Source organism: Phoenix dactylifera, chromosome 2, assembly GCF_009389715.1.
Source record: "Phoenix dactylifera cultivar Barhee BC4 chromosome 2, palm_55x_up_171113_PBpolish2nd_filt_p, whole genome shotgun sequence".
Taxonomy (NCBI): domain Eukaryota; kingdom Viridiplantae; phylum Streptophyta; class Magnoliopsida; order Arecales; family Arecaceae; genus Phoenix; species Phoenix dactylifera.
In genome coordinates this window covers 26,234,402-26,256,783 of record NC_052393.1, presented here as the reverse complement: position 1 = coordinate 26,256,783, position 22,382 = coordinate 26,234,402, and the positions used below count along the sequence as shown (strand labels likewise).

General features: G+C 34.4%; 2 protein-coding genes and 1 pseudogene across 4 annotated transcripts; all 3 read left to right on the top strand.

Moving 5' to 3' along the window:
* The window catches only part of LOC103718973, a 45,258-nt pseudogene extending 41,275 nt beyond the window's left edge, over positions 1 to 3,983 (top strand).
* Positions 3,984 to 5,742: 1,759 nt separating this feature from the next.
* On the top strand, positions 5,743 to 7,727 carry LOC120109942. Its single transcript, XM_039123778.1, has 2 exons — positions 5,743 to 5,809; positions 7,055 to 7,727. The coding sequence occupies exons 1-2, from the start codon at positions 5,756 to 5,758 to the stop codon at positions 7,379 to 7,381; spliced, it is 381 nt and encodes a 126-aa protein (XP_038979706.1). The 5' UTR covers positions 5,743 to 5,755; the 3' UTR covers positions 7,382 to 7,727.
* A 6,403-nt stretch (positions 7,728 to 14,130) lies between these two features.
* LOC120109941 (LRR receptor-like serine/threonine-protein kinase FEI 1) lies at positions 14,131 to 18,664 on the top strand. Of its 3 annotated transcripts, none has more exons than XM_039123776.1 (2): positions 14,131 to 14,430; positions 17,998 to 18,664. In XM_039123776.1, the coding sequence occupies exons 1-2, from the start codon at positions 14,266 to 14,268 to the stop codon at positions 18,322 to 18,324; spliced, it is 492 nt and encodes a 163-aa protein (XP_038979704.1). In that variant the 5' UTR covers positions 14,131 to 14,265; the 3' UTR covers positions 18,325 to 18,664. The 3 variants fall into 3 exon arrangements, 2 of the variants coding, with proteins under 2 accessions (XP_038979704.1, XP_038979705.1); XM_039123777.1 differs by lacking the exon at positions 17,998 to 18,664 and adding an exon at positions 14,599 to 14,935; XR_005510752.1 differs by lacking the exon at positions 14,131 to 14,430 and adding an exon at positions 16,720 to 16,758 and having other exon boundaries at positions 17,998 to 18,219.
* Positions 18,665 to 22,382: the final 3,718 nt, after the last annotated feature.

The following is a 22,382-nucleotide window of genomic DNA, read 5'->3' as shown; positions in this document are numbered from 1 at the left end:
TATTTCCTATGTGACTGTTTTAGACCTGATATTTTAGAAAAATATGTATCCATTCATTGTCTTGACAGAAAATTTGTGCTTTTTTCTTAAAAGAAAAATCCTTATATAAAAAATTCTTTAATGTATGGTGGCATAGGCATGCTACTTCAAAATTTTCAGCCCTAAGTCCTTTGATAGCCACTGAAACTTGTTCTGTTGAATGTCTTTTTTATTTACAGATTTGACTGGTAAAACCTTGCCAGACTCTCCTGTGTCCTCTGTTGTTTAGACTGTGTTTGTCATGTATTATTTTTGTCATTTGATCATATATAGCAAGCTCGGTTAGAAGTTCTGTCATTGTGGTACTATATTCTTGGACGTGTTTATGTGTTATACTAGGTATATTAATGGTGTGGAATCTGCTTTGCTGATTGGGCAGAAAGATCTGAACAATTGGAATGGGATGCGCGTCTTAATATTATTATGGGAGCTGCAAAAGGCCTTGCATACTTGCATCATGATTGTTCACCTAGAATCATACATCGTGACATTAAATCAAGCAACATATTACTAGATGGAAATTTGAAGGCTCATGTGTCTGATTTTGGACTCGCAAAACTATTGGAGGATGAAGAATCTCATATCACTACAATAGTTGCGGGAACATTTGGTTATCTTACTCCAGGTATGGGAAAACTGTGCATCCAATAAAATCAAATTGATTTCAGAAAATACAGATGTAACTTGCATCTATTCTCTTGGAAACTCTAGGGCCTAAATATTGAAATACTTGCTTTAATCTCTTGGAAGCTTTAGAATTTAATTGCTCAACTACTTGCTTTACTCTGTTTGTGAGCTCATATGATTACATGCTTGCAATTAAATTTTTTTCTAGGGGCATCATCGCGACGATGATTTTCTGTACCTGTTAAGTAGTTTTTCATGCAGCACTCTCTCACCTTCCTTGTTTTCTCTTCCTCCAACACAACTAAAACACACCTATTTGATGTTTGGTTTATTATGTTGCTAGTTGGAAGAAGAAAACAAAGGGGAATTGACAAAACATCGTACATCTTGGACTGTTCAAGCCTTCATACACCTTCGGGTACAGCTCACCTATCAATGGGACCCATAAAAACCAAGCCATTAAGAGGGGCCCCTAAGTTAAATGCTACAATAACTAATGTTGGGTTGTGACCTTCACTTCCTTTTGTGCTCTTCTTGCATCAACCAATCCTGTACATGGGAATATTTGAGTTAACAGGTGGAAGACTTGGCTGGTCTTGACTGATAAGCCTCACGAATGACTAAAGAACTCTACTCAAAGCACACCATTCTTGAAAATCATCATGTACCACTCGTTTATTTAATAGTACCGTGTTCTCCTGCTTAACAAAATATATCATCCTTGTTACTTATATTGGTATGGAGGGTGAGCCTAGGTGCAACCGGTAAGGTTGCTCCGGTGAAAATTTTTTGTAATCCTTTTCATTGTGCGTGCATTGAGTATGCATGTTTATACATTAACCATTATAATATGAAATCATGGGTAATGTTACCAAAATTATGTAATAAATAATTTTATATCTTTGAGCCAAATAACATTGTTGCGCTTTTATGGATATTATATTTCCAAAATAATGTTAAGATGTCTAGTTATTAGAGAGCGGGCGTTGGCACAGTGGTAAGGTTTCTCTATTGCGACCTAGCGTCATGGGTATGGAACACTTAACTAGAAGGCTGCGTGCATTTGATCTACCCAAAATCTTGCAATAGTGGGAGCCTCGTGCGATGGACACCATTTTTTCATTAATATTTGTATGGATTTCTCTTGCTCGTCTGCATATGGCATGCAAAATTAGGTTCCGTGTACTGGAATTTTGATTTAGTTTGCTAGGATCCATCCCATTTTACTTGAAGCAAATTTTATTTATAATGATTCCTTGGATCACTACCATGCAACCTTCGGGACCAGCACTGCAGAGACGTGTGCTTGACACATGGCCTCCTGATTCAACAAAATATGGCCTCTTATATTTCACTTCAAACCATCAAAGCAATTTTTTTGGTCTACCTGTGGTTAAGTTTCAGCAAAAATGATCAAGAGTAACATGAATGTTATGCATACCCATTAGATTGGTATTTACCTCCCAAGATTTGAACATGGAACACTCTCCGTCTGGATCAGTAATTGTTAACAAAATATTGAATTAAATAATTATCTAATATTTTTATTGGTTTCTTAAACATTTTATAATACTTGAAAGTTTCAGACCACCATATAGTAAACACCACGACAATAAACCCAAATATTTCAGACAATATAATATCCTCTAAATTATGTTATACATGATCCCTTTTATTTTTCTTATTTTGGCATTTTTACCTATTTTTTGGCCAAATCTCCGAAACTCAAGCGGGAACCCACTGAAATTGCTCTAACTGAAACTTCGCAGGCTCTGCCACAACTGAAACTAAAGCCAAGTTTTCAAACCTTGTTTCATGCTCAGCACCTATGTTAGTATATATATGCTACTTTTTTCTGTAATTATTAAGCAATTGCTTAGTCTTATGTCGATGCATTTTGTATGTATGTTAGTCATAATTGCATTCACATGTTATATCAGATGCTATTTCTTGATAGTTGATTTTAATTTCCTTCATTTCCATATTAGGTCTTCAAACTAAATTACGATATAATTTATCTTTCATTGTCTAGATATAGTGTTCCGTATGCTCTTATCCTAAGTATTGCAATGCAAATGCTGATAACTTGATTTCTGGTGCTTCACCTTTCAAATGTCATTAGTTCCCAAGTATTGCAGCGCATGTCATCACTTACGCTTCTCCTCCCTCCTCTCTTAGCACAAAAGCTTTTCATACAATACAATTCTAGTTATAAAATACATACATTTGTTGCACCACTGATCCTCAGTCCCCATGTTTCCTGGTAGGTAGCCTAATGAATTTAGTTTGTAGGGATGCAGTTCTTTCGAAATGCTACTTTCTTTTATTTATAATGGTTTTCATAATTCAAATTGCGAATTTTAAAATCATTTTGTTCCTCGCAGGCATATGCATATCCAGTAGAGTAGATGAGCTCTCTTTGAAATCACAAGCTATTATGGACTTTTTGCTTTCTATAATGTCAGGGACTGAATGCAGTTAATAGACCTAATATGTATGTACCAAGGTTCTTAGGCATAGACCTAATATGTATGTACCTGGGTTCTTAGGCAAAAATCACAGCTATATTTGTATATAGACATGGAAAGTTGTGTTTCCAGTAATCATCTTTGCTCGAATGGTGTGAAAATGCAGTATCTTTTATCTTATGCCTTGTCTGATTGTGGTCAAATTTATAGAGTACATGCAAAGTGGTAGGGCAACAGAAAAAATAGATGTATACAGCTTCGGAGTCTTGGTGCTGGAAGTTTTGAGTGGGAAACGACCCACTGATTCATCATTCATTGAGAAAGACTTGAATATTCTAGGATGGGTAATTCTCTGATTACTTATTCTTTCTGCATGCAATTTTAAGGGGAGATAATTTCTTAAATATCTGATTTGATTTTCTCATATTGTCATATTTTTTTTCTCTTTCTTTCCTTCTTCTTCTTCTTCTTCTTTTATGAGGTGTCTTTCTTTGTTTCTATTTCTGCTGCAGTTGAATTTCTTGGTCCTTGAGGACCGTCAAAGAGAAATAATTGATCCACACTGCGATGGCGTGCAGATTGAAAGCCTGGATGCTTTGCTCTCTGTTGCCATTCAGTGTGTTTCCTCAGCTCCAGAAGAGCGGCCTACAATGCACAGAATGGTGCAATTATTGGAGTCAGAGGTTATGACACCGTGTCTGAGTGACTTTTATGACTCTAACTCAGATTAGTTGCATTTCATTTAGTTGTCAACTGCTGGTTCATATGATGAAGATACATTTGAAGGAATACATAAAATGTTTTGGACACATTTATTTTCATTCATTTATTCTTCTCCGCACATTCTGTAAATGTGTTTCCATCTATGAACTGTTTAACCTCGTCTCTTCTTCTCAATGGTAGAAGTGAGAAGCTTTATCTTTCCACCTCAGCATATTTCTGATTCAGTACCATGGAATGTTATTTAGTCTATTGGTCGTGAGCGGTTGAAATCTCAATCTCTCTCTCTCTCTCTCTGTGCCTGCGAGCTTGTGCATGTTGATATAATGTTGAATACCAGTGGGGCTTTAAGTTTAGAGTTTGGAATTTTCCAAGGCATTTCATTCTGTGCATCCAAAAAATGGCCGCGGGTGATTGAACAAGACAGTAACTGGAGGGAGATGTTAACAAGGTGAATTTGGAGAATTAGATGAAGTGGTAAGTTTGAGATGGAGGAGATGGGATTTTGAGGGATAGAGGCAGACGAGCCAGGAGGGAGGGAGAGAGAGAGAGAGGGTTGGGCACCCGCTGCTGACTGCTGTGGAACGTTTAAGAGAGAGAAGCACACAATGCTAGGGTGGAGCACCTTTTAGTTTCCTTTCTTTTTATATTTTCCCTTTTTGTTGGGATAGTTTCCTCTCATTAGAAAGAGCCATTAGATGCGAGTCTGGATATTTCAATTTCTATTTATATTACCTTATACAATAAAAGAGAATATATCGGATGGTTCTTGCCTGTCAGAAATTTACTGAAAAAGATGCACTTGGTTTTTCAAAGAAATTTTGTTCAAAAGAATCATATTATCAATTATATTTTTAGTAGATACCTAAAAAATATGCTTTATTTTCTATCATTCTCCTTAGTAACTGCAGAAGTCATTATCTCTCTAGTCTAACTGTTCTTCTCGCTAGTTTTCATTTTAAAATATTTTGAAGTTTGAAGTACTTTTTAACCCACCAAGTCCATGTCCCTCTACCTATCCTCTGATATCGATTTCATGCATTCAGTTTATATTTACTATTTTTATATTTAATATTTAATTTTTTATAGTCCTTGTTTTTATTTTATTTATTTATTATGATTATTATTACTTCTTAATATCCATTGCAAGTTCCGAAATGGCAGTATATCTAGAACATAGTATACACCCCCGCGCCCCCCCCCCCTTCCCAGCGAAAGAAAAAATGTAGTTTGAAATTGTGTTTTTTAAAGAGTCTCTGGCTTGATGTGGCTTGTGGCCTGGGTTTCGACTGATGCTAGGTTGGGTGAGTAGGGATCTAGATATTCTTTTGGCACAAACTTGGACTTAGAGTGCCTTCCAATCTCAAAAATAAATAAGTAAATAGAAATAATAATGATCACTCTTGGAAAATATGTATATTCTTGTCTATGCTCGGCTGATTTTAATCATTTTTCTCATTTTCATCACTCGCTAGATTTCAAAATCATCTTGATTGAGGCTAAAAAATGTTTAGGTAATCCTCTAATCGATCTAAATCATGGTCGACTGACTACAAGGGAAAATCAAAAATATGCAAATAAGTGCATGGCATTGATTATTGTTGCTATAATAATAGATGGTTGCAAGATTATGTTGTGGCTAGACAACAAGTCTAAATGGTTAAGGCAACAAGATGTTGGCCGTTTAGGTTCCTTATTCCTTGCGGTCTTCTTGGCCCAGCTTTTCCTCCCATACTTAGGCTCTACCCTCTCTCCCCGAATGTTTCTCTCATCCACAAGCTCTATCCTCCCTTCCCGATGTTTCCTCACATTCACAGGCTCCATCCTCCCTCCGTGGTTCATGCGTGTCCGCTATTCATGTCATTGCCTATATTGTATATAACACAGCGGTCGCGAATGGCATGAAAGCAAGTTGGTTGCTTATAGGTCATCCGCAAGATAGTGCAAAAGAAAAGGTATTGCGTACTAAATTTTCTATATTAAGCTTCTAAGAAGAATGAATGAATGAATGAATATATGCTTTTAACTCCTTTTTCATTCATTCATTCATTCATCCATCTATCCTTTCTTTCTCTTTTTCTTTCCTTACCTCTTCTCTCTCTCTTTTTTTTTGTTTTATATTACAATAGAAGCGCTGCCATTTGTCTTCAAATGCCAAACCTCATTTTAGAATACGTACTATAGGGATGGTGACAACCATCGGTCCAATTCTATTGAAAAGATATAGTTTGTTATTTTATATTTCATCTAACACATACAATCAAGGGAATTTTGCAAAAAAAATCTACTTCACTTTTGATTTTCCAAAATCAAGATATTTTCTTAATAAGAAACGCTTTATTTTTGCATACCTTGTTTTATGACTACTTAAAAGCTATTTATATATGTGCATCAATGTGTATTTATTTGAAGCTCATTATTCATTATACAGATATATCAATATCTGTAAGTCATGTGTTCAACCAACATTATTTAAGGCATATTTGATGTCTATATTATGTTGTAGTTTTTAGTCTGACAATAGATAGACTAATAGTATATCAATGAGCAGAAAGTAAAGTAAAATATATTATCTGTGTGGAATTCCTCCTATCAATCTTTAGAAATGATTATGTTCCTATTATGAGAAACAACAAGGCTTATATTCTGTAAACACAATTGAAGTACAAGCTATGTACCTCTTGGTGTTGAAGATTACAAATGGGTCTTGCATGCATTTCATGATCAGCCAGCAAGAAATAACATGGAAAATTATGTAAAAAATATCTTCCTCTTTCTCTTTTTGCTAAATATACTTACAATCATGATCCATATCTTGCTCGTTCTAATAGAAAATGGAAAAATTTTTACCACTAATGATCGTAGATGATGTTGTAAATATTACATATTATCACAACTTTCTATGAATGTTATACTAATCATGCCTCGGTACTTGAGTTTCTATTTTGCTAATTAAAGATTTTCATTGGAAAAGTTTCGAAAAAAAGGCTCTTAAGATCAAAGCAAGTTGTATCCGTGACCATAATGATCAAAGTCATTCCACCTATTTTGAAATTCCCTCATCTCCAATCATTCTTACAAAGGCCACTAATCCAAGAGGACTACATTGTTCAACTTTTTTATTTTAATGAATGAGATTTCTTATAATCCTTTTTTCTTCCTGCTCATAAGCTAAGATGCGTAAATGACATTTTTCTCAGATGGCTGCAGTCCGTGCATGGTTATTGATGGCATTACTCGCAAGCATTTGCTTGGTGAAAGAAAATAATGCAGAAGATATTGGTTACGGCACTATTGGAAAAGGTGGTGGTGAAGTTCATTGTGGAGTTGGACATAAGGGGAATTGTCGTCCTCATGAAGCAGCGCCTTACCATAGACCTTGCGAGAAAAAGGATGGGTGTAGAGGAGATCCACCGAACACGAAAAAGATAGTTGAACATGATGGAAATTTGCCGAAGCCCAAAGCAGGGAAGAGAATTAAAGATGCTGAACAATTGCTTCACTCACTTGGGCCAACTCCCATGTGAGTTTGTCAAAGTATGCAAGAGAAGGAGATAAAATCTCTTTCCTCGTTAAAAGAAGAGAAGAAGATCGATGAATTCTCGCACTTTGTCGAGTTATGTTATATCTATTTGTTGCGTGATGTGTGTAGTACGTGTTGCTGGGTCATTTTGTTTACATTCTCTAAGCTACCTTCTAGGGAAGATGATGGCCCTACTGAATTTCTTAAGCTTAATTAGCCAAATTTCTTCGCATTATGGAGGAACTTGGTTTGTGTCATGTTAATAGAGTGTTTCCTTTTTATCAATTATGTAATACTACCTTGATCCACAATAAAGTACTGCTTCCTCGCAGAGGCAGCTTATTTCTTTATCTGTATCTCACATTAATCCATGTTTTAAAACCACCAGCAAATTATGCAAGAAATTAATGGGGGGGCATGACCTTTGATATTTTTTGTTCTTTTGCTTTCTTTTTAATTGATTTTGTAGTCACAACAAATATAACCCAAGCGCTTGAAAAGGTGGGAGCAAGTGGGAGCACACAAATATAAGGCTATCAAACAGTTAATTAATGCTTTAGTTCCTTGTGTTAATGCGAGCTTAATTAGGAAGGCTTCTCTCTACTGAAGGCATGCATGCAAAAGAAACTGATCTACTTGTCCCTCGTTGACTTCCATGAATTTGAATTTCCAACTGGAAACTTGTTGACAAAATCTATGCTACTTTTGATGCATCATTGACGGGATGAGGTTTGGGTGAATACACTGCCATCCCTCGTGTAAACTGCATTCAACTACTCTTATGTCAACTCTAGTTACAATAACCTCCTTGATAAATGGAGCACCATATAAACGAGGTTAAAGAAAAAAATCAAATGTTTACCGGTCATGACTAAGATATTAGGGTCGAAATCGGATCGAATATGGATCGAATACTAGTATATCTAGTTCGATATGGTACAGTGTACCATGAATTTGATGGTTATTGTGTGGAAGATTTATAATCTTGAATGCTGGGTTTAACTTTTCTAATCATTTTTGCGGTTGAATTTGTGTTTTTCATGGCCAGCGTTTTTTTTTTGGCACAAAATTTAGCTTGAGTACAACTTGCTTGATTTGTAAATAAGTTGAATTAGAGGTATTCTTGGTTTGTTCCACCTCAGCTTGATTCTATAGCCTATTATAAAATCGGGAAGGGAATATTGCCTTCTTGATTCTTTGTTCTAGCTAGACTTCTGGGTCCAGCTGGGATTGTTATCCTCACCCATCCCCTCTCTCTTTAGGCCATAATAAATGGGTGTAAGCATCATGGGAGACCATACCGGTTTTTCATAATACTGATAATGCCCAAAGGACCCACCCTTACTGTATTTGTCCATATAACAGAAACTTCAACCGTTATTTTATCCAAACCTGTTTGATAATATTTTAGAATTAAATAATTAATTGTATGATGGTTATAAATTATTAATAACAAAAAATAACAAGTTTATTTTCTTAGATCATTATTCATTGAATGAAAATGTTAAATTCAATAACGAAGCAAGAGACTTGAATTTAAAACCCATGCCTTTTCCTTATGAATACTCTTTTATTAGGATAGCTTGTGGTTTTTTTTTACATTTGTCATGAATAAGTTGAAGGGTTTTTTATTTTTGAGAAAATTTTGTGACTAACCACCACTTATTGCATTCATCTAATGAAAAGGATATAAAAGTGGCAAAAATATCATGAAGAAAGCTACAGAAAAAAAGGAAAAGCATATTTTTCTAAAAAGTTGTTACTACCACAAACATATATAATTTTGGAATTTGTACATTTAATTTTTTTATTTAATGTTAATCATTTTATTATCAAATGAAATTATGTTAATAGTTAATTTTAAATAATTAATTATAATTTGATTGTACTAAATGTAGAACTCATAATTTTTGTATGATAATATAGGTGTACTAGCTAATTGCTGATTTGCAATTGATCTCTGTTTGCAGTAATTTCAGGCAGTTTGTCGTGCATTAAGATGCTTCGCTTCTACTGAAAATTTTCTAATCTTTTTCATTGTGTTTGTGCATTGAATATGCATACTTATATATTAGCCATTATAATTGGAAATCATGGGTGATGTTATCAAAATTATATAATAAATGATTTTACATCTTTGCAACAAATAATATTGTTGTATTTTTATGGAGAATGTAATATAAAATTATATTATATTTCCAAAATAATGTGAATATATTTTATTATTAGAGGGTGGGCTTTGGCGCAGCAGTAAGGTTGCTCCATTGTGAGCTTGGTATCACAAGTTTGAAATAGGAAAATAGTTTCTTTGCATGTGATGATAATGCAACGTATATTTGTCCTCTACAGATCTCTCAATGGAAGGAGCCTTGTGCAATGCCCTTTTCTTAATCTTATGATTTCTTGTTAAGAATGACATATATATATATATATATATAAAAGTAATCAATTAAAAAAAAAACTTAACATATGTATATGTTTTATGGTTTAAAACCTTGAACATCCATATCCTAGTGCATGCTTGTGTCTTCTCACTTGTTTTAATCCATTTTTCCTTCTTGTGGAGCATTCAATTGGAAAAAGAAAAAAGTATAATCATGAGATAGGCAAGATATAGATAGAATGTGTATCATCCTAATATATCTACAAATAAGTCTGTTTTATAGCATTATGAATGCAAACTTCAGTTCACAAGATTTAGTATTGTAGTTATTGATTATGATTCATTTATTGTAAAATGCAATATGTACATGAATGCACATCCCATCCAACTAGTAAGCTAAAAAAATGAATAAAATGAATACTTATTTCATAATCTATATTATTTTAATTATTATTTATAAATAAAAATCTAACTTTGTACTTTTTTATTAAAGACTAACATAATTTATGTAAAATGTATATTTTCTAACTATAAAATTGTGATATAATTTTGTAAGTTAACTCGAAATATATATGAATTTCTTAGTAAACCTTAGGTTCTCGCAATATCCCTTAAATGAGCTGTTTATGAACACCTTGATTTCTGCTCAAATATAAATGAGCTGGCTCTTACTCAGCTTGACTTCGTTACAAGGTCAAGCAGCGATGCCTGGCTTTTTTTGAGCTTGGCTCGTGCACACTCTTAATCTCATGCGACTAGAAGAGTAACCCTCAAAGGTTCTCTGGACATGGAAAAAACCTTGACAAAGAGCATTGAAAGGCAATGAGCCTCGGTTCTTCATGGGTCTAATGCTGCAACCACATATTTTGTTTGATCTTTCTATGAATTTCTTGCAAATGTATTTAGATTTAGTGTGGAATTGGGTGGCTATGCCTTGTTGGTCTTCATACTGGAATTTTATGGGCAAACCCCTTCCAAGCTAGACTTTTCCAAGCAATTTGCTTGAAACTATTGGGTTGAAATAGGGAAGAAAGAGGAATGAATTTATTATTTATCCATATTTGTTTTAGGGGACCTTTACATGGACTGTGCAAACCCTGTATCAGCTGATACAGAGTTGATAAATTGAGACATTTTAAGGTAATTCAATCTTAATGTATTGAATATTAGAACTGAACTGATGCAGAATTTTTATTTCCTATGTGATTGTTTTAGACCTGATATTTTAGAAAAATATGTATCCTTTCATTGTCTTGACAGAAAATTTGTGCTTTTTTCTTAAAAGAAAAATCCTTATATAAAAAATTCTTTAATGTATGGTGGCATAGGCATGCTACTTCAAAATTTTCAGCCCTAAGTCCTTTGATAGCCACTGAAACTTGTTCTGTTGAATGTCTTTTTTATTTACAGATTTGACTGATAAAACCTTGCCAGACTCTCCTGTGTCCTCTGTTGTTTAGACTGTGTTTGTCATGTATTATTTTTGTCATTTGATCATATATAGCAAGCTCGGTTAGAAGTTCTGTCATTGTGGTACTATATCCTTGGACGTGTTTATGTGTTATACTAGGTATATTAATGGTGTGGAATCTGCTTTGCTGATTGGGCAGAAAGATCTGAACAATTGGAATGGGATGCGCGTCTCAATATTATTATGGGAGCTGCAAAAGGCCTTGCATACTTGCATCATGATTGTTCACCTAGAATCATACATCGTGACATTAAATCAAGCAACATATTACTAGATGGAAATTTGGAGGCTCATGTGTCTGATTTTGGACTCGCAAAACTATTGGAGGATGAAGAATCTCATATCACTACAATAGTTGCGGGAACATTTGGTTATCTTACTCCAGGTATGGGAAAACTGTGCATCCAATAAAATCAAATTGATTTCAGAAAATATAGATGTAACTTGCATCTATTCTCTTGGAAACTCTAGGGCCTAAATATTGAAATACTTGCTTTAATCTCTTGGAAACTTTAGAATTTAATTGCTCAACTACTTGCTTTACTCTGTTTGTGAGCTCATATGATTACATGCTTGCAATTAAATTTTTTTCTAGGGGCATCATCGCAACGATGATTTTCTGTACCAGTTAAGTAGTTTTTCATGCAGCACTCTCTCACCTTCCTTGTTTTCTCTTCCTCCAACACAACTAAAACACACCTATTTGATGTTTGGTTTATTATGTTGCTAGTTGGAAGAAGAAAACAAAGGGGAATTGACAAAACATCGTACATCTTGGACTGTTCAAGCCTTCATACACCTTCGGGTACAGCTCACCTATCAATGGGACCCATAAAAACCAAGCCATTAAGAGGGGCCCTTAAGTTAAATGCTACAATAACTAATGTTGGGTTGTGACCTTCACTTCCTTTTGTGCTCTTCTTGCATCAACCAATCCTGTACATGGGAATATTTGAGTTAACAGGTGGAAGACTTGGCTGGTCTTGACTGATAAGCCTCACGAATGACTAAAGAACTCTACTCAAAGCACACCATTCTTGAAAATCATCATGTACCACTCGTTTATTTAATAGTACTGTGTTCTCCTGCTTAACAAAATATATCATCCTTGTTACTTATATTGGTATGGAGGGTGAGCCTAGGTGCAACCGGTAAGGTTGCTCCGGTGAAAATTTTTTGTAATCCTTTTCATTGTGCGTGCATTGAGTATGCATGTTTATACATTAACCATTATAATATGAAATCATGGGTAATGTTACCAAAATTATGTAATAAATAATTTTATATCTTTGACCCAAATAACATTGTTGCGCTTTTATGGATATTATATTTCCAAAATAATGTTAAGATGTCTAGTTATTAGAGAGCGGGCGTTGGCACAGTGGTAAGGTTTCTCTATTGCGACCTAGCGTCATGGGTATGAAACACTTAACTAGAAGGCTGCGTGCATTTGATCTACCCGAAATCTTGCAATAGTGGGAGCCTCGTGCGATGGACACCATTTTTTCATTAATATTTGTATGGATTTCTCTTGCTCGTCTGCATATGGCTTGCAAAATTAGGTTCCGTGTACTGGAATTTTGATTTTGTTTGCTAGGATCCATCCCATTTTACTTGAAGCAAATTTTATTTATAATGATTCCTTGGATCACTACCATGCAACCTTCGGGACCAGCACTGCAGAGACGTGTGCTTGACACATGGCCTCCTGATTCAACAAAATATGGCCTCTTATATTTCACTTCAAACCATCAAAGCAATTTTTTTGGTCTACCTGTGGTTAAGTTTCAGCAAAAATGATCAAGAGTAACATGAATGTTATGCATACCCATTAGATTGGTATTTACCTCCCAAGATTTGAACATGGAACACTCTCCGTCTGGATCAGTAATTGTTAACAAAATATTGAATTAAATAATTATCTAATATTTTTATTGGTTTCTTAAACATTTTATAATACTTGAAAGTTTCAGACCACCATATAGTAAACACCACGACAATAAACCCAAATATTTCAGACAATATAATATCCTCTAAATTATGTTATACATGATCCCTTTTATTTTTCTTATTTTGGCATTTTTACCTATTTTTTGGCCAAATCTCCGAAACTCAAGCGGGAACCCACTGAAATTGCTCTCACTGAAACTTCGCAGGCTCTGCCACAACTGAAACTAAAGCCAAGTTTTCAAACCTTGTTTCATGCTCAGCACCTATGTTAGTATATATATGCTACTTTTTTCTGTAATTATTAAGCAATTGCTTAGTCTTATGTCGATGCATTTTGTATGTATGTTAGTCATAATTGCATTCACATGTTATATCAGATGCTATTTCTTGATAGTTGATTTTAATTTCCTTCATTTCCATATTAAGTCTTCAAACTAAATTACGATATAATTTATCTTTCATTGTCTAGATATAGTGTTCCGTATGCTCTTATCCTAAGTATTGCAATGCAAATGCTGATAACTTGATTTCTGGTGCTTCACCTTTCAAATGTCATTAGTTCCCAAGTATTGCAGCGCATGTCATCACTTACGCTTCTCCTCCCTCCTCTCTTAGCACAAAAGCTTTTCATACAATACAATTCTAGTTATAAAATACATACATTTGTTGCACCACTGATCCTCAGTCCCCATGTTTCCTGGTAGGTAGCCTAATGAATTTAGTTTGTAGGGATGCAGTTCTTTCAAAATGCTACTTTCTTTTATTTATAATGGTTTTCATAATTCAAATTGCGAATTTTAAAATCATTTTGTTCCTCGCAGGCATATGCATATCCAGAAGAGTAGATGAGCTCTCTTTGAAATCACAAGCTATTATGGACTTTTTGCTTTCTATAATGTCAGGGACTGAATGCAGTTAATAGACCTAATATGTATGTACCAAGGTTCTTAGGCATAGACCTAATATGTATGTACCTGGGTTCTTAGGCAAAAATCACAGCTATATTTGTATATAGACATGGAAAGTTGTGTTTCCAGTAATCATCTTTGCTCGAATGGTGTGAAAATGCAGTATCTTTTATCTTATGCCTTGTCTGATTGTGGTCAAATTTACAGAGTACATGCAAAGTGGTAGGGCAACAGAAAAAATAGATGTATACAGCTTCGGAGTCTTGGTGCTGGAAGTTTTGAGTGGGAAACGACCCACTGATTCATCATTCATTGAGAAAGACTTGAATATTCTAGGATGGGTAATTCTCCGATTACTTATTCTTTCTGCATGCAATTTTAAGGGGAGATAATTTCTTAAATATCTGATTTGATTTTCTCATACTGTCATATTTTTTTTCTCTTTCTTTCTTTCTTCTTCTTCTTCTTCTTTTATGAGGTGTCTTTTTTTGTTTCTATTTCTGCTGCAGTTGAATTTCTTGGTCCTTGAGGACCGTCAAAGAGAAATAATTGATCCACACTGCGATGGCGTGCAGATTGAAAGCCTGGATGCTTTGCTCTCTATTGCCATTCAGTGTGTTTCCTCAGCTCCAGAAGAGCGGCCTACAATGCACAGAATGGTGCAATTATTGGAGTCAGAGGTTATGACACCGTGTCTGAGTGACTTTTATGACTCTAACTCAGATTAGTTGCATTTCATTTAGTTGTCAACTGCTGGTTCATATGATGAAGATACATTTGAAGGAATACATAAAATGTTTTGGACACATTTATTTTCATTCATTTATTCTTCTCCGCACATTCTGTAAATGTGTTTCCATCTGTGAACTGTTTAGCCTCGTCTCTTCTTCTCAATGGTAGAAGTGAGAAGCTTTATCTTTCCACCTCAGCATATTTCTGATTCAGTACCATGGAATGTTATTTAGTCTATTGGTCGTGAGCGGTTGAAATCTCAATCTCTCTCTCTCTCTCTCTCTGTGCCTGCGAGCTTGTGCATGTTGATATAATGTTGAATACCAGTGGGGCTTTAAGTTTAGAGTTTGGAATTTTCCAAGGCATTTCATTCTGTGCATCCAAAAAATGGCCGCGGGTGATTGAACAAGACAGTAACTGGAGGGAGATGTTAACAAGGTGAATTTGGAGAATTAGATGAAGTGGTAAGTTTGAGATGGAGGAGATGGGATTTTGAGGGATAGAGGCAGACGAGCCAGGAGGGAGGGAGAGAGAGAGAGAGAGGGTTGGGCACCCGCTGCTGACTGCTGTGGAACGTTTAAGAGAGAGAAGCACACAATGCTAGGGTGGAACACCTTTTAGTTTCCTTTCTTTTTATATTTTCCCTTTTTGTTTGGATAGTTTCCTCTCATTAGAAAGAGCCATTAGATGCGAGTCTGGATATTTCAATTTCTATTTATATTACCTTATAAAATAAAAGAGAATATATCGGATGGTTCTTGCCAGTCAGAAATTTACTGAAAAAGATGCACTTGGTTTTTCAAAGAAATTTTGTTCAAAAGAATCATATTATCAATTATATTTTTAGTAGATACCTAAAAAATATGCTTTATTTTCTATCATTCTCCTTAGTAACTGCAGAAGTCATTATCTCTCTAGTCTAACCGTTCTTCTCGCTAGTTTCCATTTTAAATATTTTGAAGTTTGAAGTACTTTTTAACCCACCAAGTCCATGTCCCTCTACCTATCCTCTGATACCGATTTCATGCATTCAGTTTATATTTACTATTTTTATATTTAATATTTAATTTTTTATAGTCCTTGTTTTTATTTTATTTAGTTATTATGATTATTATTACTTCTTAATCTCCATTGCAAGTTCCGAAATGGCAGTATATCTAGAACATAGTATACACCCCCGCGCCCCCCCTCCCCAGCGAAAGAAAAAATGTAGTTTGAAATTGTGTTTTTTAAAGAGTCTCTGGCTTGATGTGGCTTGTGGCCTGGGTTTCGACTGATGCTGGGTTGGGTGAGTAGGGATCTAGATATTCTTTTGGCCCAAACTTGGACTAGAGTGCCTTCTAATCTCAAAAATAAATAAGTAAATAGAATAATAATGATCACTCTTGGAAAATATGTATATTCTTGTCTATGCTCGGCTGATTTTAATCATTTTTCTCATTTTCATCACTCGCTAGATTTCAAAATCATCTTGATTGAGGCTAAAAAATGTTTAGGTAATCCTCTAATCGATCTAAATCATGGTCGAACTGACTACAAGGGAAAATCAAAAATATGCAAATAAGTGCATGGCATTGATTATTGTTTGCTATAATAATAGATGGTTGCAAGATTATGGTTGTGGCCAAACAACAAGTCTAAATGTTAAGGGCAACAAGATGTTGGCCGTTTAGGTTCCTTATTCTTGCGGTCTTCTTGGCCAGCTTTTCCTCCCATACTTAGCCTCTACCCTCTCTCCCCGAATGTTCTCTCATCCACAAGCTCTATCCTCCCTTCCGATGTTTCCTCACATTCACAGGCTCCATCCTCCCTCCGTGGTTCATGCGTGTCCGCTATTCATGTCATTGCCTATATTGTATATAACACAGCGGTCGCGAATGGCATGAAAGCAAGTTGGTTTGCTTATTGGTCATACCGCAAGATAGTGCAAGAGAAAGGTATTGCGTACTAAATTTTCTATATTAAGCTTCTAAGAAGAATGAATGAATGAATGAATATATGCTTTTAACCTCCTTTTTCATTCATTCATTCATTCATCCATCTATCCTTTCTTTCTCTTTTTCTTTCCTTACCTCTTCTCTCTCTCTTTTTTTTTTGTTTTATATTACAATAGAAGCGCTGCCATTTGTCTTCAATGCCAAACCTCATTTAGAATACGTACTATAGGGATGGTGACAACCATCGGTCCAATTCTATTGAAAAGATATAGTTTGTTATTTTATATTTCATCTAACACATACAATCAAGGGAATTTTGCACAAAAAAATCTACTTCACTTTTGATTTTCCAAATCAGATATTTTCTTAATAAGAAACGCTTTATTTTGCTACCTTGTTTTATGACTACTTAAAAGCTATTTATATATGTGCATCAATGTGTATTTATTTGAAGCTCATTATTCATTATACAGTATATCAATATCTGTAAGTCATGTGTGTCAACCAACATTATTTAAGGCATATTTGATGTCTATATTATGTTGTAGTTTTTAGTCTGACAATAGATAGACTAATAGTATATCAATGAGCAGAAAGTAAAGTAAAATATATTATCGTAGTGGGAATTCCTCCTATCAATCTTTAGAAAATGATTATGTTCCTATTATGAGAAACAACAAGGCTTATATTCGTAAACACAATTGAAGTACAAGCTATGTACCTCTTGGTGTTGAAGATTACAAATGGGTCTTGCATGCATTTCATGATCAGCCCAGCAAGAATAACATGGAAATTATGTAAAAAATATCTTCCTCTTTCTCTTTTTGCTAAATATACTTACAATCATGATCATATCTTGCTCGTTCTAATAGAAATGGATAAATTTTTACCACTAATGATCGTAGATGATGTTTGTAAATATTACATATTATCACAACTTCTATGAATGTTATACTAATCTGCCTCGGTACTTTGGTTTCTATTTTGCTAATTAAAGATTTTCATTGGAAAAGTTTCCGAAAAAAAGGCTCTTAAGATCAAAGCAAGTTGTATCCGTGACCATAATGATCAAAGTCATTCCACCTATTTTGAAATTCCCTCATCTCCAGTCATTTTACAAAGGCCACTAATCCAAGAGGACTACATTGTTCACTTTTTTTATTTTAATGAATGAGATTTCTTATAATCCTTTTTTCTTCCTGCTCATAAGCTAAGATGCGTAAATGACATTTTTCTCAGATGGCTGCAGTCCGTGCATGGTTATTGATGGCATTACTCGCAAGCATTTGCTTGGTGAAAGAAAATAATGCAGAAGATATTGGTTACGGCACTATTGGAAAAGGTGGTGGTGAAGTTCATTGTGGAGTTGGACATAAGGGGAATTGTCGTCCTCATGAAGCAGCGCCTTACCATAGACCTTGCGAGAAAAAGGATGGGTGTAGAGGAGATCCACCGAACACGGAAAAGATAGTTGAACATGATGGAAATTTGCCGAAGCCCAAAGCAGGGAAGAGAATTAAAGATGCTGAACAGTTGCTTCACTCACTTGGGCCAACTCCCATGTGAGTTTGTCAAAGTATGCAAGAGAAGGAGATAAATCTCTTTCCTCGTTAAAAAAGAGAAGAAGATCGATGATTCTCGCACTTTGTCGAGTTATGTTATATCTATTTGTTGCGTGATGTGTGTAGTACGTGTTGCTGGGTCATTTTGTTTACATTCTCTAAGCTCCTTCTAGGGAAGATGATGGCCCTACTGAATTTCTTAAGCTTAATTAGCCAAATTTCTCGCATTATGGAGGAACTTGGTTTGGGTCATGTTAATAGAGTGTTTCTTTTTATCAATTATGTAATACTACCTTGATCCACAATAAAGTACTGCTTCCTCGCAGAGGCAGCTTATTTCTTTATCTGTATCTCACATTAATCCATGTTTAAATCCACCAGAAAATTATGAAAGAAATTAATGGGGGGGCATGACCTTTGATATTTTTTGTTCTTTTGGCTTTCTTTTTTAATTGATTACTGTTAGTCACAACAATATATAACCCAAGCGCTTGGAAAAGATGGGAGCAAGTAGGAGCACACAAATATAAGGCTATCAAACAGTTAATTAATGCTTTAGTTCCTTGTGTTAATGCGAGCCTTAATTAGGAAGGCTCCTCTCTACTGAAGGCATTGCATGCAAAAGAAACTTCAACCATTATTTTAATCCAAACCTGTTTTGATAACATTTTTAGAATTAAATAATTAACTGTATGATGGTTATAACATTATTAATAACAAAGAATAACAAGTTTATTTTCTTAGATCATTATTCATTGAATGAAAATGTTAAATTCAATAACCAAGCAAGAGACTTGAATTTAAAACCCATGCCTTTTCCTTATGAATACTCTCTTATTAGGATAACTTGTGGTTTTTTTTTACATTTGCATGAATAAGTTGAAGTGTTTTTTATTTTTGAGAAAATTTTGTGACTAACCACCACTTATTGCATTCATCTAATGAAAAGGATATAAAAGTGGCAAAAATATCACGAAGAAAGCTACAGAAAAAAGGAAAAGCATATTTTTTCTAAAAAGTTGTTACTACTACAAACATATATAATTTTGGAATTTGTACATTTAATTTTTTATTTAATGTTAATCATTTTATTATCAATGAAATTATGTTAATAGTTAATTTTAAATAATTAATTATAATTTGATTGGTACTAAATGTAGAACTCATAATTTTTGTATGATAATGTAGGTGTACTGGCTAATTGCTGATTTGCAATTGGTCTCTATTTGCAGTAATTTCAGGCAGTTTGTCGTGCATTAAGATGCTTCTACGGAAAATTTTCTAATATTTTTCATTGTGTCTGTGCATTGAATATGCATACTTATATATTAGCCATTATAATTGGAAATCATTGGTGATGTTATCAAAATTATATAATAAATGATTTTACATCTTTGGAACAAATAATATTGTTGTATTTTTATGGAGAATGTAATATAAATTATATTATATTTTCGAAATAATGTGAATATATTTTATTATTAGAGGGTGGGCTTTTGGCGCAACAGTAAGGTTGCTCCATTGTGAGCTAGGTGTCATAAGTTTAGGAAAACAGTTTCTTTGCATGTGATGATAATGCAACGTATATTTGACCTCTACAGATCTCTCAATGGAAGGAGCCTCGTGCAATGCCCTTTTTTTAATCTTATGATTTCTTGTTAAGAATGACATATATATATATATATAAAGTAATCAATTAAAAAAAAAACTTAACATATGTATATGTTTTATGGTTTAAAACCTTGAACATCCATATCCTAGTGCATGCTTGTGTCTTCTCACTTGTTTTAATCCATTTTTCCTTCTTGTGGAGCATTCAATTGGAAAAAGAAAAAAGTATAATCATAAGATAGGCAAGATATAGATAGAATGTGTATCATCCTAATATATCTACAAATAAGTCTGTTTTATAGCATTATGAATGCAAACTTCAGTTCACAAGATTTAGTATTGTAGTTATTGATTATGATTCATTTATTGTAAAATGCAATATGTACATGAATGCACATCCCATCCAACTACTAAGCTGAAAAAATGAATAAAATGAATACTTATTTCATAATCTATATTATTTTAATTATTATTTATAAATAAAATCTAACTTTGTACTTTTTTATTAAAGACTAACATAATTTATGTAAAAAGGATATTTTTCTAATTATAAAATTGTGATATAATTTCGTAAGTTAACTGAAATATATATGAATTTCTTAGTAAACCTTAGGTTCTCGCAATATCCCTTAAATGAGCTGTTTATGAACACCTTGATTTCTGCTCAAATATAAATGAGCTAGCTCTTACTCAGCTTGACTTCGTTACAAGGTCAATCGATGCCTGGCTTTTTTTGAGCTTGGCTCGTGCACACTCTTAATCTCATGCGACTAGAAGAGTAACCCTCAAAGGTTCTCTGGACATGGAAATAACCTTGACAAAGAGCATTGAAAGGCAATGAGCCTCGGTTCTTCATGGGTCTAATGCTGCAACCACATATTTTGTTTGATCTTTCTATGAATTTCTTGCAATGTATTTAGATTTAGTGTGGAATTGGGTGGCTATGCCTTGTTGGTCTTCATACTGGAATTTTATGGGCAAACCCCTTCCAAGCTAGACTTTTCCAAGCAATTTGCTTGAAACTATTGGGTTGAAATAGGGAAGAAGAGGAATGAATTTATTATTTATCCATATTTGTTTTAGGGGACCTTTACATGGACTGTGCAAACCCTGTATCAGCTGATACAGAGTTGATAAATTGAGACATTTTAAGGTAATTCAATCTTGATGTATTGAATATTAGAACTGAACAGATGCAGAATTTTATTTCCTATGTGACTGTTTTAGACCTGATATTTTAGAAAAATATGTATCCTTTCATTGTCTTGACAGAAAATTTGTGCTTTTTTCTTAAAAGAAAAATCCTTATATAAAAAATTCTTTAACGTATGGTGGCATAGGCATGCTACTTCAAAATTTTCAGCCCTAAGTCCTTTGATAGCCACCGAACTTTGTTCTGTTGAATGTCTTTTTTATTTACAGATTTGACTGGTAAACCTTGCCAGACTCTCCTGTGTCCTCTGTGTTTAGACTGTGTTTGTCATGTATTATTTTTGTCATTTGATCATATATAGCAAGCTCGGTTAGAAGTTCTGTCATTGTGGTACTATATTCTTGGACGTGTTTATGTGTTATACTAGGTATATTAATGGTGTGGAATCTGCTTTGCTGATTGGGCAGAAAGATCTGAACAATTGGAATGGGATGCGCATCTTAATATTATTATGGGAGCTGCAAAAGGCTTTGCATACTTGCATCATGATTGTTCACCTAGAATCATACATCGTGACATTAAATCAAGCAACATATTACTAGATGGAAATTTGGAGGCTCATGTGGTCTGATTTTGGACTCGTAAAACTATTGGAGGATGAAGAATCTCACATCACTACAATAGTTGCTGGAACATTTGGTTATTCTTGCTCCAGGTATGGGGAAAACTGTGCATCCAATAAAATCAAATTGATTTCAGAAAATATAGATGTAACTTGCATCTATTCTCTTGGAAACTCTAGGGCCTAAATATTGAAATACTTGCTTTAATCTCTTGGAAGCTTTAGAATTTAATTGCTCAACTACTTGCTTCACTCTGTTTGTGAGCTCATATGATTACATGCTTGCAATTAAATTTTTTTTTCTAGGGGCATCATCGCAACGATGATTTCTGTACCAGTTAAGTAGTTTTTCATGCAGCACTCTCTCACCTTCCTTGTTTTCTCTTCCTCCAACACAACTAAAACACACCTATTTGATGTTTGGTTTATTATGTTGCTAGTTGGAAGAAGAAACAAAGGGGAATTGGACAAAACATCGTACATCTTGGACTGTTCAAGCCTTCATACACCTTCGGTACAGCTCACCTATCAATGGGACCCATAAAAACCAAGCCATTAAGAGGGGCCCTTAAGTTAAATGCTACAATAACTAATGTTGGGTTGTGACCTTCACTTCCTTTTGTGCTCTTCTTGCATCAACCAATCCTGTACATGGGAATATTTGAGTTAACAGGTG